The 18861-nt window shown below is 37.7% G+C and overlaps 1 protein-coding gene across 2 annotated transcripts in view; it reads right to left on the minus strand.

Moving 5' to 3' along the window:
• The window catches only part of fancl (FA complementation group L), a 26192-nt gene extending 7753 nt beyond the window's left edge, over positions 1–18439 (minus strand). Inside the window, exons 1-7 of one of the 2 annotated variants that reach the window (XM_017464607.3) lie at positions 18010–18439; positions 17869–17927; positions 15856–15916; positions 15520–15576; positions 15257–15354; positions 9745–9841; positions 5242–5310 (exon numbers count right to left, since the gene is read on the minus strand). In XM_017464607.3, the coding sequence (XP_017320096.1) occupies positions 5242–5310; positions 9745–9841; positions 15257–15354; positions 15520–15576; positions 15856–15916; positions 17869–17927; positions 18010–18096 (528 nt within the window). In that variant the 5' untranslated portion in view covers positions 18097–18439. The remainder of the gene's footprint in view (positions 1–5241; positions 5311–9744; positions 9842–15256; positions 15355–15519; positions 15577–15855; positions 15917–17868; positions 17928–18009) is intronic. The other variant, XM_017464608.3, reaches the window with a different exon arrangement.
• Positions 18440–18861: the final 422 nt, after the last annotated feature.

The following is an 18861-nucleotide window of genomic DNA, read 5'->3' on the forward strand; positions in this document are numbered from 1 at the left end:
GTGTACTCTACACATGCATTCGCTCACTTGTCAAGAATATGACTCATCTGACCAGATCACTTTTTTCACATCTCCCTAGACCAGTGTTTACAGTTTTTGCACCACTGAACTCTCAAATGTGCATTGGTCTTCGCGACGTAAGGTTTAGGCACTGCAAGCCTACTACATTTTCCCTCTTTCTATGTGATGTTCACTTTTCCCATAAATATCGCACTAATGCCCAAACATCACGGCCCTAAATGCCACTTTACTTACCGTTCCTATTGAGCAGTGTATGTGACTCAAGCTCCTGCCATCCATGGCTCAATAACGTATCCTGTTTTTGTTATTTAATATATTTCCAGTGCATATATCCACTTCAAGTTTACACACACACAAAAATACAAAAAAAAAAAAAAGTACATATTCATGACCATAAACAAAGAGTTGTTTAAAAACTAATGTGATAGGAGAAAAAAGTATTCAGACACTATAGGAAAGTAATTTAAAAAGAGTTGCAGGATGACCTGAAAGCAGCAGGAAGAACAGTTACAGAGAGAACAATAAGCAAGGCACTGCACTCGTCACCATTCCCACACCTCACGTTTTTACAACTCTGCTGAAAAAAAAAGAAGCACAGAGATGTGCATCTAAAATTTGCACACAAACATTTAGAAAAATCAGAACTCTTTTGGAACGAAGGACGAAACAAAAATAGAACTCTTTGGCAATAATACAGCTCATCGCGTTTGGAGAATGAAGGGTTATGTGGATGATCTCAAGAACACCATACCACAGTGAAGTACAGAGGTAGGAGCATGACGTGGAGCTGCTTCTCTGTAAACAGTACTGAGGCATCACACGTGACGGAAGAGAACATAAATGGAGCGAAGTATCGGGACATATTAGAGGAGATTTTAATCTCACTGGACAAGAAAGTGAATCTGGGAAGAAGATGGCCGTTTCAACAAGACAACAAACCTAAAACGACTCAAGGTTTCTAAAAAAGGTGTACGTGCTGATTTTGTTTATGGACGATTTTGAAATTTAGATCAAGTCATTCAGAAGGACCCTTGTAACCTTGAGGAACTGAAGATGATTTGCCAAGAGGAATGGACAAAAACTGAACTAAATGCTGCACAATCACAATGCTGTGAAAACCTGCTAACCTCTGACCATTGATACCAACAAGTGCTTTGTAACAAAGTACTAATTTTGGTGATTTGTGGAATCAGAATACTTTAGTAACAGTATCATCTGTTACTCCCCAATGATATTTAAAGTTTCTAAAACACAAAAATGCCTATATGCAATGGAAATCCCACATGTAATTATCACTTGTGCATGTTTATAGGTTTTGTGCATATTTTTCATGAGATTGATAAAAGCGATTAGAATTCACTATAAATACTGAGACACTGACCAAGAGACAATGGTTAATGAGAGATGAATGAATGGAAAAAAAAAAAGTGCACTGAGCCATCTAAAAATATAATTTAGTTAACATCCAAGCATGTAACACTTGGATTTTGACTTCTTGTCAGGGTAGCAGTCATGATGTTTAAGGCAAAGATTTCTCAAGGAAATATGTACCAGTGCTTTTATGGAGAGAAAAAACAAACAAACAAAAACATAACCACCCAGCGCAAAAGCATACCGACTTAAGTATAAACCTAGGCAGAAGGCTAAATGTTAAATCGCCCTCGTCATCAGTAGCCTCATTTTGCTCCATTGTAATACCTCTGACCACATAAAGAAGCCAATTTACAAAGATTTTAGGAAGTACAGCCATATTTAGGGATGTAATTTCGTTCATCTCCTTTTCTTTTGTTACATAATTTGGAGTATTTGAACTGCCGTTGATTATGTGCTTGATTTTGTCATACATTTCTATACATGTTAAATTGAAGGGACAGAACATGAGCACAACCCCCAAAGCTTGTAATTGGCCACAACAAAAAAATTGATCGCTCAGTGACTTCATGTTGAGCAAGATAGATTAAAACACACCACCTCCATGCACATATGATGAGAGAATGATTATATATATATATATATATATATATATATATATATATATATATATATATATATATATATATATATATATAAACACACAAATAATGGCACGGAATAAGGAAGAAGAAAAGAATACAGAGTTTGTGCAGTCTAACTGTAAAGAACAACTTGCGGTGTGGGTTCAGGTGAAGAAGAAAGCATAAGGTGGAATGCATTAATGTGAGTGAGCCACCTAAGAAAAGAAAAGCATCCTGACACAGAGAGAAAATGAACCAGAAATGATGGGTCACTGTGCCAGCAGAGTGCACACAATTTAACATGGCACAGGTGCAAAAACTCTGCAATTACTTTCCAATTAATGCCAGTTGTGCGATTACAGTTATGCTTTTATATCAATATATGGTCCAAATGAAATGACTTTGTAATTGAATTTTGACTAGAAACAAGCTTAAAATGCAGAGTGGCACAAAGATCCATGCTTCATAGGATGAGCCTGTTCTCCACACTGTTAACTATTCTAATTAAGTCTCTCTTCATAATGGTCAACAATGCATATTCATAAAATCGCCTAGAAGGAGAACGAGCATGAGGTGGATAAATAAATACAAGCCAGGAACCACATGATGTTGCCTTCTTATATCCCTTAAGGAATTTTCTCATACATGTTAATGATGGAGAATAATGTATAGTACAAATCCAAGGCTACACTAAGTCTTTTAGGGTTATGGTGTTTTCTGTCTTTTCTACAATAGATGTGATTTCTGGCCTCATCACAGACTGGATAAATGGAGCAGAGTACCAGAAACAGAGGTTCTGGCGAAAACACATCTTTTAATTGGCTTGAACAGGTTTAGAATGGTCACCATTATTCATCCAGATGTTTGTGTATCTATGATGGCCAAATCGTCTGATCTTGCGTTCTATACACACATCGTAATGTGTAATGGCCAACACTGACATCATTGTATCACAATGTTATCCAAAAATAAAAAGTAGTATTAAGTATTTCGAGAATTATTAAGACTTATCAACTTGTTCATTCTCCAGCCCTAGGTATGGGCAGCATTTCATTTAGAAAGAAAAGGGGCAACATTCCTGACTTTGACCCCAAATGACAATGAACTGGTTCTACCATTCAGGCATGCTTCCAAGTCACATGGGTTTATCCACTGTTTATCCACTGACACCCAGTGTACTGTGATCATCTTTAATTCATAATAATGATGATTGAGATTTGTCTTCCAAATTAACTTGCATTTATGAACAAGTAAAATACATAGAATTTACACCAAGTCAAGGTTATTGAAGTTAGCAAAATATTTTACTAGTAAAAACAAAGTTTCAGCAATTAGATTACCTTTTTTTTTTTTTTTTTTTTTTTTTAATATAACAGCTCTATTTATTTACTTAAATCAAAAGATGTTTGAAATGTTACAAATAATTGGCATTTAGCAGTGTGCAGAGCAGTAAGAGTGAGCGTGGTCATTAAAAATGAATGGAAGGTGCTGTGAATGGAGCATGGAGCAGTGAAATAAGTATACACTAAGCTGTTCTATGTGAGAGTGCTTTAGTTCGGCAAGCACTGAATCATGCTTCCTTTACCCTCGCTTGTGAGTCAAATTATTTAAATTAAAAGAGCCATGGCCAAATGTTGAAACAAGTGATTTGGGATGTATACTTCACTAGTATTCTGACAATTTGTATTTAAAAATAAAGTTTAAATTGAAAATGTGCCCTCAGTCCCATTGACATCACCTACCCAGCCCTCACCTGGTTTAAATGTTTATCATAGTTATATTCCACATGGATACCCAAATAAGATGACTGTGTTAGCGGCATGCGCAGAGTGAAAGATACAAAATCATATAGAAAGACATCTCGAGTGTGAATGAAAGAAAATGGTGAATAGCTCATGAGCCACGATGGAAAATACTCATTTTAAATTATGCCATAGCGATCCTAATGGTATGTTTTTAAATAAGCAGTCAGCACAGTGTTTGATGATTAAGCTTTATGGATAGTAGCAAATCCACACGGTAATTATGTAATCTTGTCAATCTCCATGTTCTTAGTAGTGGCCAATTAAGTTATTTTATGTGTCACAGCTTGGGTATATTTTCCTTCCTTAGTTCCAACTCATGTGCTCGGTGTAAGCACTTAGAATTTGAACTACTAAGGGATAAACACAAAATTGACCTAAACATACTGTTTAATATTTGCCGTATATGTGTGTTAATAACTGAAGGGTGTACTAGATTAATCTGTTCTAGAGGAAAGAAAAGGAAAAGTGTGTATGCATGGCCTAAGATTTGAAGCAATATCACAAGCTTCACTTTTAATATCAGGCTTTATTACCATATGCACAATAACGGCACATTTCGTGTGCACTCAGGCTTGATGAGTTTGATGAACGAGTCCACAGGACGCTGGCTGGGTGACTGACTGAGCTGTGTTCCTGCAGAGCCACACCTGCACTGCTGCATGTGCCATCTTACAGAGAGCCCAGAAGAGCAAAAGCCTCTTATCAGGGCTGTAGATCCATCATATGCAAACATGCATTATGGCCTTGCAATGACATGCAGTGTAATTATTCATTTAAATCAGCTGGAAAGGTAGGGGGGCAGAGTTTTCTTGGAACGTAGAAGATGCTTCAAGACATCAGCATCCCAGCAGTGCAGGGGGAAGCAGAAGGTGCTGAGCTGGCCTTCATCATCAGAGTGCCATGTACTACTGCCATGCTACATATGGATCCAGCTAGTAAACTCTCTCACCTTCAACACTACTTTACACTACATTAACTGTAGAATATTCTCATATGCTGCCTGATAATGAAATATGACTGTGATCCATTTCTTCCTTAGTTTTATGCACATTGTTGCAAACTTCTCTACTTTTAGAGACTTAGTAGTTGTGTCTTATTAGTGTTTTTTCCTTTATCACAGTCTCATCACTGTCCTCTCAGTTCATCTGGCAAACCTGAAGCCTCAGAGAGCTGTAAACTCCATGAAAAAAAGCAACATTGCCATACAAAAACACTTTCTTCATCAACACAAACATGTCTTCAACTGCCAACCTTGAAGGAATTAGCATCATTGTGCTTGCATTCTTGAGTAAAAAGAGGCCAATTAAAAAAATCTAAGCAGAATTCAGAGGGGTGTGGATAAGCTGCAGTGCCAGTACCTCACACATCAAATAAATAAAACAATGCATTTTTAGGAACCTGTGTGTACACAAACATTATACCTGTGGGGTCCACGTAATGACCAGTGGGATAGGCAGGTCCGCGGAGCATTCTGGAGCTTCTGCTGGGTACTGAGAAGACCAGAACGTAGGGAAATAACATTACTCTTTAATAGGTGATTGACAGTCACTAAAGTTATAAATTAGAGGTAATGTAGGAGCGTTTTGTTTTTAAACTCCACTCCCACCTACAGAAAGTTTGATTACTGCACCTACACCTACGGTTATTATTTTCGTTGACACCTGCTCACGATATTTTCAAATGAACTTATTTTGTTCTATTTCCCAAAATATAAATCAATATATACAGTAATTATATACAGGATTTCTCAAACATTGTGTAGTTAGAGACCACTTTACCTGTAAACTACACTCCACTATTTAAATAATAGACTCCACTATCCATTATGGAAATGTATACAATAATGTTTGTCTATTTATTAGTGCTACAATGTTTTTTTCTATTCCTGAAATTTCAAAGTAGATATTATAGATAGATGCAGATGTATAGGCTGACTTAGAGTACTGTGCAAAGGTCTTAGTAGGGTTGCACAATGAATTAAATATTGATCTTGATTACTATTTTGACTGCCCACAATTACATGAACATGATCGACTGCGATATTGACGTTTAAAGTTCGTCCTCCGCTCATAGAAAACTCCACTGAATATCAAACCAAGCGCTTCCTAAACTTGCAGCCAGTCACCATAGAGTGGCACAGGGATGACGTCATTTTATAATGCCAAAACCCAAAAACGAGTTAGCTGAAGTCTATTTTTTTTTTTAAGAGATGCACCGATACTAAATTTCTCAGCTGATACCGATAACCGATTATTCAGTGATATCGTCCAATACCGATAGTTCTGCCTTTTATGCCTTCTTTTAAATTACTAATTAATTGCACAATTCTGAAGGAAATGCAAATAAAAAAACTTTATTCTCTCCATTTCAACAAGTTATTTCACAGTAACTGGTCTCATAAACAGAAAACACATTACTCAAATTAACATTAACACAGATTAAAGTAAGATTTCTTAACTCATTGAATGTTTTTAATTCATATTAACACTGACTGAAATCTAAAAAAACCTCCTGTTAGTCTCACATTCACTCACCACAAAAAAATTTCTACTTCATCACCGACATCAAACTGGTAATATATAGGCTTAATATAAACTTTTTTTGATGCTATTAACTCATTAACATGAACTGGATATGAAACATACTACTCTAGAAATATATTTTTCTGTGCAATATATACTTTTTTGTCAACCCATCTTCATTTAAAACTTTCAACCGTGTACCGGTGCTTTAATTCAGCGTGAACAGCATGTGAGTAGCGTGGGAAAAAATGTATACTCTACGCCGAAACTCCCGTTTCACTGAGGCTCACTTTTGGTGTAAAATTTTAGCATTGCAGAGATTACAAACTATACACACACACACACACAGCACGAATTCCTGCTCTTTTGATATAATCAGCCCTGATCATCGAAAATAGCCTTTATCGACTGATACTGCTCATCGGCCGATACATCGGTGCATCTCCAGTTTTTGTTTTTATGTGCTTTTGGTTAAAAGCCTGAAATAAGGTCTGTGGTGAACACAAGCTCAAAATATTTTCACGTTTATTCTACGACATAAAATATGCCAGTAAAACGCCAGTCAATTTTTAAAAAAGCTTTTACATATATTGAAAGGTTTATTGAAGAGAGTTTTATTGAAGAGAGGCAGACAAATCCAAAACGTGAGACAACAGCGTGGTCAAAAACAGGCAAAAGGTCAGGCAATCGGCAAATGGGCACAAACAAGAATCAAACAACGGGACCGAGAACAGGATCAAAACTATGAACAAAGGCTTAGTACACAGAAAACTCATGCAATACTTTGCGTCGGACAATGGGACACGAAGGGTTAAAATGACAAACGTAATTAAAGGTGAAAAAGAATAGCTGAGACTAATGATGACACACAAGGGGGCAGCGACAGGACAGAAATCATAACAAACGCACAAAGTCAGTGTCACTAAAAGAGGGCACTACGAGCTCCAGCACTTGCGTGAGGGGAAATCGCATATTTGCTCTCCAGCATTTCTTTGCATGTGCCTAAGACCTTTGCATAGTACTGTACATTTGCATTACTGAGGTTTGTATTGAACCCAATTGACCAGTTAATGACTAATAATTAAAAGAACTTGGTCTTAAATACAATAAGTCTGATAGTGGTGGGTTATGAATTACTAACAAAAACTAACACTAACTAAATCCGACTCTAAGGACCACTGACTTAAACTGCAGTGACTCTGACTAGGAAGTATTTACTTAGGATGAATGAATGTAAACATGGCATGCTGCACCATGTGATCAACCAGCCATATTCAATACACTCCCATATTAATGGCTTTCTTGTCTCTTGAGCTTTATATCTTCTGCCTGCTCCCGCCCACATGATTGCCCACTCCCGTAACTTTTTTCTAGGGTCATGCAGGATCCTAGACCCGATGAAATTTCTACTAGAAATAGCGTTCCTCTATGGAAGAGCCTATAATGCAGAAAGTAATGTAGTAAAAATTTGAAAGAACACACATTTGGCATTGAAATTTTCTTAGTCACCCAAAATAAGAAATACTGTAAGTACTTGAAATTTACTTTACAAACTCAAGAAATTATAAACTGTATAAACCACTTGGTTGAATGTGTTGCAAAACGATCGTAATTTCCCATTACTACTTTCATACAACTCCCTCGCCATTCAAGTTAAACTTGAGGTTATCTAACTGTGTCCATGTCAGCAGCATAGCGTCATGGGGAGGTACAACTTCTGGAGGTCCTGACAGAGAGACGCCTTCCCCTGGGAGGGTGAGCATATGTGAGGCAGGGGCATCGCTGCTATTTTTAACCCTCAGTAGGCAGGTGGGCATGGAGCGTTCCTCACGCCCTGCTGAATCTCATCAAGACCCTGCACGGTGCCAGCGACCCGCCGCTGGCATTTCTGACCCACTATCGCTCCAAATCCTGAGCTGCCATGGCCACTACTTCTCTCAGTGAAATGCTATTTTGTAGCTCTCGCACAGCTCAATTTTCTGCTTCTGCTGTGGCCCCTGTAATCATTTTATAGAGATCATGTATGGCCTTATCTCTCCCTCTGCACGTCTTACCTTATCCTATCTCCGCTAGGGCTAGTTCTTATCTAAATTTTCAGATCTGCAAAATGTCTTACTGTCACAGGACATCACATAAATGTAACCAAAAATTAACATATAGAAACAACAACAAAAACAAACCACTACTATAATTCAGTCTAGGGCTGGGCGATAAAACAGTATCAGTATTTATTGACGGTACAACTTTATCCGTAACGATAGAAAAAATGTTCGGTATAACGCTCGATAAAATGTAAACAGACATAAAGTTTGGTTGCATGAACAACTTTCAAGCATGTGCCCTGCCTGGACCATAAACAACCGATCATATGCCTTGGTAAAGGAGTGTGCTATGAGTGACAAGCAAACAGCCAATAACAAGATGCGTATCTGTGGGGTTTGGTTGTGCCATCGCCACGTGACATTAGAAGACACGCGAAGGAGTTCCTGCTGAGGAGATTCCTGCTTTTTTTTGGGGCTTCTTTTTGTCTGACCAACATCAGCACACAGTTGTTTGTAAGCTTTGCAAAAAAAACATCCTGGGCCAAGTACAGAGAAGCTGTGAGAGACTTTTAGTGCGCATGCGCAGTGCTCCACATGTACACTGCGTGTGACTCTGACCAGCGGGTGAGGAAGAAAGGTGACATTATGCTGCTTTTTGTGTTTTCTGTTAAAATGTCAGCTTTGGGGAAGACAGTGAGTTTCCTCAGAGCAGGAGCTCGACTCATCAGACGAAAACCTCAGTACAGTGTTCTTCTGTAGTAAGTGTCAAAGTGTAAGTTTTATACGAGGCTAGGCTAACTATGCTGACAGGCTGAGCACAAACCAGAGCACCAGGAGTCACAGGAATCTCCCTTAAACTTTGCCTTGATTGTATTACATTTAAACTTTTACATTGCACACATTTTGTAACATTTTATTTATTAAGTTCAAGAGTTTCTTTAACACTTATTTATTTAATCTTCATACAATATATAATTGAAGATATTTGTTTAAACTCTATTTTTGACTTAAAACTAAAATGATTTGTTGTTTGTCTTTATAAAGTGGGTAAATTTTAAAAAATACAGTGGTTATATATATATATATATATATATATATATATGTTTAAAAAAGATTAAATGTATCAATAATTATAATAATTAAACCGAATTGTATGAAACATTATATCCTGATACATTTTTTGCTGTACCGCCCAGCCCTATCTCAATCTAGGTTTATGTCACCTGGTGGATGTAGCTTACACTTCAAAAGTTTCATTCTCAAACAAACCCATCAATTAAACCAAGATTTAGGAAATACATGTAAAGAAGAAATGCATGTGATCTAGGTTTTGAAAGACAAGCTTGCGCCGCAGCCTCACCTTTGATTTAAGCTTGACTGTAAAGACATGCTGACGATGAGAGGAGTCCTCTGCCTTCAACTTAAGAGTGTGGAAGTCAGTGTCGATGAATATCAGCCTGCAATATAAGACAATAACAGTAAGTGCGAGTGGGAATACTCATATGGCCACATGTATCAATCAGTTTAAAAAAAAATAATAAATAAAAAAAAAAGCAAACCTAGTTCAACTTAGAATCAAATAATTTGTAAATTAAACACATGCAGAAGTGTTGGCACATGTCAAACAAAGATACCTTCAGAAATAATGCAGTTTCTTTTTAGATTTAAAAAGAGCAGTAAACAGCACTAATTAAAACATATTTAGTGACAACCCTTCGTCTTTAAAAATGTATCAGTACATTTTGTGCCGTTTTATGTGCATATTGGTGGGGACGTTTTTCCAAGCATGCTGGAGAATCTACCACAGTTCTTCTGGAGCCTTGACAACATACTTGAATACTTGACAGCATTAATGTTTTGTCTGAAAAGTGGTCTATTATGTAATATGTTACCTTTTGCATAAGATAGAATAATAAATGTATCCTTGAACAGGCCTCATGCAGATACATCTCTTTCCTTAATTTATAAAATAATTACAGACAGGTGGAAAAGTAAAGAGAAAAACTGGTGGCGCTGTTATGCTCTGCAGGGATTTTTGCTGGCATGGTTTAGGTCCATGACTGATCACATTTATCCTATTATGAAACATTTCTATCCTGATGGGAGCGGTCATATCCAGGATCACTCCAGTCCCATCCACAGAGGCTCACTGAATGATTAATGAGTATGGAAATGATGGAAATCATATGCTATGGCATGCACAGTCACCAGATCCCAACCCAATTGGAGTTCTCCATCACCATCAAAACATCAAATGAGGGAAGATCTTGTGGAAGAACGGTGTTCATCCTGTGACTGCAGGGCTTCCAGAAACTCTAACAGACATTAAAGAAACTCTGGTGGCTCAATACACCTTATGTTGGTTTTTGTTTGAATTTGTTACCATGTGCAGGTCTTCTATAAAAGGTTCACTGATAAAAGGAATTACAGAGCAGAAACTGTGATAGTGTTTCTTTTACTAAAATTTGAGCTTTACACAAACTCAAATATAGAACATCTTAGTCTACTTAATTCTCCTCATCACAGCACAGAACCAGCAGTTATTTCACGATTCCCTCAAAAAGAATCCTATCTTTATGACAACTTCATTCACTAACTATACCTCTAATCAGTATTCTCATCTTGTAATACTATGTAATCAGAATTCCTTCATTTTATGAATAGTCTTGTTTCTCATTCTTAGGCACCTTCCTTTACACTCCATCAAGCAATGGGATAAAGATCACATTCAGTTACACGAACGGATGCCTCAAAACATACGCTTCGTTCATTTCCAACAAACAGAAGACCTTTTTCCAAGCCAGTATGCCGTTCTGCATTCCACTGAGTGAAGTATCAGGGCATGCTGGCATTCACTTCAGATGATTGAAACAGCTTGACAGCTTGATGTCTTGCTGGGAGGATTGATGAGAACATTACATTTGCAACTACAAAATCAGCGGCGCTCATAAACGTTGGAGGGAACATTTGGTGTGTATGCATACAAACAGGCCAACATGGACGAAGATACAACAGTATAAAACATTTGGATGAAAGATATATAAAGTAAAACTATAAGCTGTAATATTGTCAAGGATCCAGGATTTTTGGAGCCAGGTGCTAAAAATAGTGAATGGTATTCCGTTCTTAGGGAGGTGCCACCAGAGATCATGTGCTTTTAAAATACAAAGTGCCAGCTTGATCTAGAAGGCAGGAGGGATAGCCAATAGGAAGCATTTTCAGGTGTCATTATCCTGGTGGGGTGTTAAAAGACTAAAGAGAGAGGCTCAGATTATATCCTTTGTATATGTGCAAGCTATGACAACTTCCCACCAAGGTCCTGGTGCAAAGACTGTCCTCAAAATAAATAAATAAATAAAAATAAAATATAAACGCAGATGCAAACTCAACCAAAATAAATAACTAAAATAATGAAGAGCCTTTTTCTGTGTCAGAAAAAAAGCGACACACCTTACTGCATACCCTACACTGCAGCTTTTAATACATCTAGCTGAGTAGTGATCAAATGAGTTATCATTTTTCTTAAAGCCTGACACTTTTAAGCTATTTTTGAGGATAAGACCAGAGTAAAAAAAGTGACCCCCATCTTTACAGCAATTAACACTAAATATGCCTTCTTCAAGGCAACTAAAACTCATTAAAATGACCAGGTTCTGCAGCATACCCCCCTTGCCTAAACCAATCAGAGTTCACTACCATGTCAGACTTGAGGCTATAACCACTAATACAAATTAAGGATCTTAATTAATCTCAAGTACATTTACAGATAGTGCTTCTGTGTAATACTTCTGACCACAATTCAGCAGTGAAAAATGGAAATGTGCACCTTGTCTCATCTCTCTCTTATAACTTCTACAGTTCCCCATTAAGCTTAAATGTGGGCTCCCAAATATACCAATTTGCATTTACTAATATCATAATTACATCTCTGACCGTTAACAGAAAGAATCAAAGTATGATACGTGGTCTACAAGCCACAAACGGCCTCCGTGTAGGGCGAACTACGCAGCTGAAGTACACTGCTGCATCATGTAGATAAAGATCTTAGAGGCCAACAATGTATATGCTCTAAAGCTCCAATCAGGATATTTCAATAAAAGAAAATGAAACAGAAAAATGTTTTAAATATCAGAGTACTTAGGGTAGGATTCAGGATAAGCCGCTGTTTTCATGCAGTTGTTTCATGCATTTTGTGTTTCAGTATTCTATCCCGTTTAGGGCTTATCAACATTAAAAAAATTAAAAAGGTTTTAAATACTAAAAACACTTCAGGAGTTCAGAAATGCATTTTAGCCACTAGTGTGAATGCAGCAGTCTCTCCAAGCCATGTTTAACAACCAAAACTACCTGCTGCATGTCATCGTAATACACCTTGTACATAACCGATGAAAAAAAACAGCATGGAAATTTGCGATTGTTGATGCATAAATCATGATTTGCAAACAACAACAACAAAAAACACCAAAGAAGTTGGTGGTCAAACATAATGAGCTAATTTGCATATTACACCATTACGGAGTCTGCATTTCACTACAATTTTAAAGGCGGGTGGTTAAAACACAGATGTCAATCTCATCTGTGAGCTAAATAGAGCAAAGAAAAACATACTGAATCGGTCTAGACTTCAGTCCTACTCAACATTTTCATCCTGGAGAAGTATTTCCTTGAATTCACTCTGGAAACGCTGCGTAAGTGTATAGTGGCCATACGTCTAATCTGCATTGCACCCATTCCGTTTCATTTTTATAAAGAAAAACAATGCCCAAACCTACAGCAAAATCTGTAAGTCATGTCAGGCATGTGGAGTGTTGACATTGGACCAGCTGCATTTACCATACAGTTCAATTAAAAATGTGACATGAATGAATGTTTTTGGGAGGTGGAAGGAAACCAGAGAACCCGGGGAAAGACACACAGCGAGGACATGTGAAACCCTGGAGCTGTGAGGTGGCCACGCAGCCTGGTGCATCACCGTGCCACCAATCCTTATATATTCTGATTGTAATAAAGTTCACGTTGTAGAAATGGTACAAGTGTGAGGTTTCAGTGCATTTTTAAGGACTTGTAGAGTAAAGTGTAAACTGTCTCTCCATGAAAACTGTAGCCATTCAAATGTACATAAATCACTGCCAGTAAAATTTAACATTGCAGTGAATATTGTTAAATATCATGACTAATGTAAGGTGTTACACCTTGAGATATACATAAGATCAGTTCAGTCATCCTGTTCCTAACTACTGTAAAAACAGTCTTTCTAAATTCCCCCCCATTAATGAGCGTTGGAAATTGTGCCATTTCTTCCCTTACCTAATAAGGCAATTATTTTTTACTTTAATTCCTACCCTTTCCTGAAATAAAAGTTTTCCTATTTTAGTACAAAGGCTACTTAATGGCCATCTATGGGAATGCTTGTTCAGGGTCACAGCCCATTTCGGGTGCAAGGTCTTTTAAAAGTCATTGCGAATGTAACTGCTGGTGTCTGCATGGGTTACAGTCAAACTGTTTTAATAAAAACAAGGTTTCCATTAGTAACGACAACATTTCTGTCAGTCAAACACAATTTATGGTATTTAAAAAAAAACAGAAGAAAATGACCAGAACTTAAGATTATAGATAAAATCAACATTTTATAGTTTTACTGTGTCCTGTTTTGGGTATGTTACACTCGAAACAGCCACAGCCTTATTCCCAAGATTCAAACTTCCCACTGGATCCCACATTCAGGCATGATGTGCATCATCCACACATTAAGGTATGGTGTTACCATAACTTCCTAGTGATGAACTCTGTACCTTCAGTGTCCTGAATCCTTATTTTTGACTGGATCAGAAATAACCTAAAGAGTTAACTTGACATATTCAAGTTAATGGATCAAGAGATTATGTTCAAACTTGTTTTCAATGTTATTTATTGACTTGTCAAATGTTTTCCTATTTTGTAAAATAAAATTTTAATTGACAAATTCATTGTTATTTTTGTGTCCTTGTTACATGAATTTGAATGGAGATGTTATCTTTTGAACTGCACAGTGGCTTAGCACGTTTGCCTCACACCTCCAGGGCTGGGGTTCGATTCCCGCCAGGGCCCAGTTGGAGTTTTCTTCCAGGTACTCCGGTTTCCTCCCCCAGTCCAAAGACATGCATGGTAGGCTGATTGGTGTGTATAAAGTATCTGTAGTGTATGAATGGGTGTGCGAGTGTGTATGTGATTGTGCCTTGCGATGTACTGGCACTCTGTCCAGGGTGTACCCCACCTTGTGCCCAATGCTTCCTGGGATAGACTCCAGGTTCCCCGTGACCCTGAAAAGGAGTAAGCAGTTGAAGATGGATGGATGTTATCTTTTGATCCATTTGCCATGATGTCTGATGGGAATATCAGCATAAGAGTGGGAGTGTTCTTCAAAGTTCATTTTTCTGGTATTTTACCCTCAGGTCACGGCTGCAGTTTTCATGGCGTGACCCTAAAACAAACTTGGTGCATTTTGGTGCATTTTATGTGTGTCTTACAGGGCTCTTGCATACGGAAATGCTCGTCTAAAAACATTTCACGTCTGGTGTTATTTGGCCCTTGTTATAACGATTGAGCTCCAAATGTTAAAAAGCATCAACAAGAGACAAGAGTGGCAAGAGACAAAGGACATGCATGTTCTTAGCAATGATAAGCCTGAGTGATTTCTTTGTTTACTGCTACAGTAAAGAAACTTAGAGAATATATGCACACTTAATGACCTTAGTTTACAGCCCTGCAAAGTCTCACAAAAATGTCCACATGGCTCAGATAGAAATTGAGTTAGAATCTTACCAACATACAAAATGCATGAAACACCCAAATGAAAACAGGATCCAAAACAATAAGTTGTAAACATGTCATACTTATCCCATCCTAAACTCTCTATCTCCGTGATGAGCTGTGAATAGTACTGAGGTGGTGGGATGGACTGCCAGCTTGGCTGGCTCTTCATTGCTACTTCCTGATCAAAAGTGATGAAAACAAAGAAACATTCAGAATACGGTAAAACTCAGTATGTTTATACAGAAATTCATGCTTTCACCATGAGATACATGAACATGTAGCAAAGACATGAAACAACAAGCAAAAGAGAAACGACAAATTAAAGTAGAAACTATAAAATTACCAATATGGTCCTCAGCTCCAAAATAAACCCGACCAAATCTGAAGAATGTTGTAACCTCTGTATAGACAGAACAAAAATCAGTAGCGATCATTATTATTGCTCCAACCCAACAACAACTCCAATGCTGGCATATGATTAATGCACATACTCCACAGTGTTAATGAATGAAAGCATATTCAAAGCTTTCCTATGAATAATATGAGCCTAAATGCAGCTCATCAGTGGCTTGGAACATACAGAAATAATGACTGAATATTGGAAAGTAATTAAACCATCGACTGATCGATCTAATGATGGAAATCTAACAATAGTGTCAAGCCTTGTGATTCTACAAACCTGTTTTAGGATGTGCTGATGGTTTTTCAGCAGCCTTTTCAGTTCCCAGCAACAGTGCAACCTGTAAAGCAGCATTAATAACCACAGTGCAGCATTAATAACCAACTATTCCATAAAATCCTACTGATAAAACTGCTGCTTAAAGCGCCCAAGAAATAGCTCAAGTTGACTTGATTCTGCATGGTGTGTTTAAGCGCTTGACTGATTTAAACAACAGCCGATAACGATGCAATACAATTTCTGCGACAACGAGGTGTAATGCATGCACGTTTGAGCTGAGGCTGACCGTCAGCAGCACCGATGATGACAGAGAGCCATGGGGTCATCTGACACTTCTATGTCTTAGCTCAACAGTAGCAGCTTGTTAGGCGCAAACATGGTTCATCTGTGTATTTTTGCCATCTTCCCACACACTAGTCCCTTTTCCAAGAATCACTAGGTTGAGGAAAAAAATGGTTGCAGTTTATTGATTTAGGAGAGGGTGAAATTTATCCATGTTTGCACTTTTCAGAGGAGTATTTTACCAACTTGGGGCTGTTCAATGGTGAAATGTCTCGCTACCTTAGACGGATCAAGAATGTCATTCTGTCTTTAGGTGCTTTCAGGGCTTCTCCACCAATAAGAGTAAGTAATATAATTTTACCAACCACATAGAAGAGACAAATGACCCTTCTTATAACAAGCTACTACTTTTGAGCTAAGACCTGGCCAAATGTTTGTAGACACCTGAACATCCCATTCCAGATTTAGTCCCCCATTGCTGTTATAATAACCTTCACTCTCCTTAGAAGGCTTTCCACTACATTTCGGAGTATAGCTGTGGGGATTTGTGCTCATTCAGTGACAAGAGGGTGTTGGGTAAGGAGGCCTGGGGTGCGTTCTGCATTCCAGTTCATCCCAAAGTTATTCAGTGGGGTTGAGGTCAGTGCTCTGTGCAGGCCACTCAAGTTCTTCCATTCCAACCTTGGCTAAACATGTCTTCATGGACCTCAATATGTGCACAGGGGCACTGTCATGCTTGAACATGTTTGAGCCTCTTAATTACAGTGAAGGGAAACTGTAATGCTACAGCACACAGAGACATCCTATACATTTGTGTGCTTCTAAATTTGCGGCAAGTTTTAGGAAGACCCACATATGGGTGTGATGGTCAGGTGTCCACCTACTTTTGTCCATGTAATGTATAGAGGGTGCGGGGCGGGGGTCAAAAAATTCCCAGAATTTTACATTGAAGTGCATAGGTATCTAGGTGAAAGCATCAGGAGAAGACGTCTGGAGACGTGGTGCACCCAGAACAGGATTTTGCACCACGGTAACGCACCTGCACACACTGCGTTGCCAACCAGGGAGTTTTTAACCAACCAATGTGGTTATCGCTTCACATCAACTGTATTCGCCAGATCTCACTCCTTGCGATTTGCTTTTGTTCCCAGATTTCCCAGAAATCCAGAGAAAAAACAAAAGAGGCTCTAGACATGATGACAAAAGATGACTACAGGAAATGTTTTCAGGAATGGGAGAACTGCTGGGACGAGTGTATCGCATCACAAGGAGAGTACTTTGAAGGGGATTAAAGGAGAAATGCTGTAAGGTTTATAACATGTCTTTTTTTTTTTTTTTTTTTTTTAACAATTCCAGTAAATTTTGGGTCCCCCCCCCCTCATACATCATAGACAGCACTTAATTGGACAAACACATGACTAGTACAGAATACATACATACATACATACATACATACATACACACACACACACACACACACACACACACACACATACATATACATATATACATACATACATATTCCCTTCTTCCAGAAGTGACAAACTACCAAAAAAAAAAGGTAATTATAAATAGAGATGAATACAGATATCCAAAACTTTTTTTTTTTCTTGGTAGTTGTCATATTGATATTCAGAAATAACACTAAGACACATGGAGAAAAGCTCTTTGGATTTCTGGGGCACTTTAAAACTATATAAGACTAAATTAAAGGAATATATATTTTTATACTTTGCCTGCTTCAGCTGATGGTCTGGAGGGAGTGTTATTCTTAACCTGAAGTCTCTTTCCTGTCAAACACACACAGTGCTATAGCGCTGGATACACGTACATAAGCGTCACTTTTATTTGTTTGTTTTTAGCTTGACTTACCTGTACTGAGATAAAACCATCGTAAATAGTTTTCTCTTTATCCAGCGCAACTAATAAAGGACATTCTTTCAGCAAGTTTTCAGACATGGTGTAAACAACAACAAACAAATAAACAAACAACAACAAAAACCCACAGGTATTGCTCGGCTGAATAACCGAGTCCTGAGAAAAAAGCTAGCAAGCTAAACACTACTACTGTACACTGCTACTGCTAAACTAGCCGGCTAGCTAATTCAGTCACTTCCATTCCGAATTTTACTCCTATTACTCTTTACTGACGCAAACAGAGACTTATAAATATCGCTTGCTTCCAATATCCCGATATTCTAAAGTTTATTTCTGTAGTTGTCGTGAAGCCAAAAGTTCCTGCAGCTGTTTCCCGCAAAACAGAATCAAACCAGCGCTACGTCATCACACACTCACTCGCTCACAAAACTTTATTTGAACGCGCTCGCGTAAAATATAAATAAATAAATAAACAAATCACATGACATTGTACATTGTACACATGACCCAAATGAAAAAGTTTTTAATAATTCACGAGGCTTGAAAGTTTTTTTTCACTGTCACGCTATGACATCATGTATAAAATATATCTTAGCCTGCATATACAGTATAAATATATAAACTTATATTTATACTAAACTCGCTAGGCTGAGCTCGTCGCGCAGTGATGGTAGGCATTTTTTACCACTTCAAATTATTGTTATTATTATTATTATTATTATTATTATTATTATTATTATTATTATAATTATTATTATTATTGTTAGTAGTAGTAGTAGTGGTAGTAGTAGTATGATAATAATATAGCTATCATCATTACTCAATCTGTATTTGCAGTACGGTGTA

Source organism: Ictalurus punctatus, chromosome 3 (assembly GCF_001660625.3).
Source record: "Ictalurus punctatus breed USDA103 chromosome 3, Coco_2.0, whole genome shotgun sequence".
Taxonomy (NCBI): domain Eukaryota; kingdom Metazoa; phylum Chordata; class Actinopteri; order Siluriformes; family Ictaluridae; genus Ictalurus; species Ictalurus punctatus.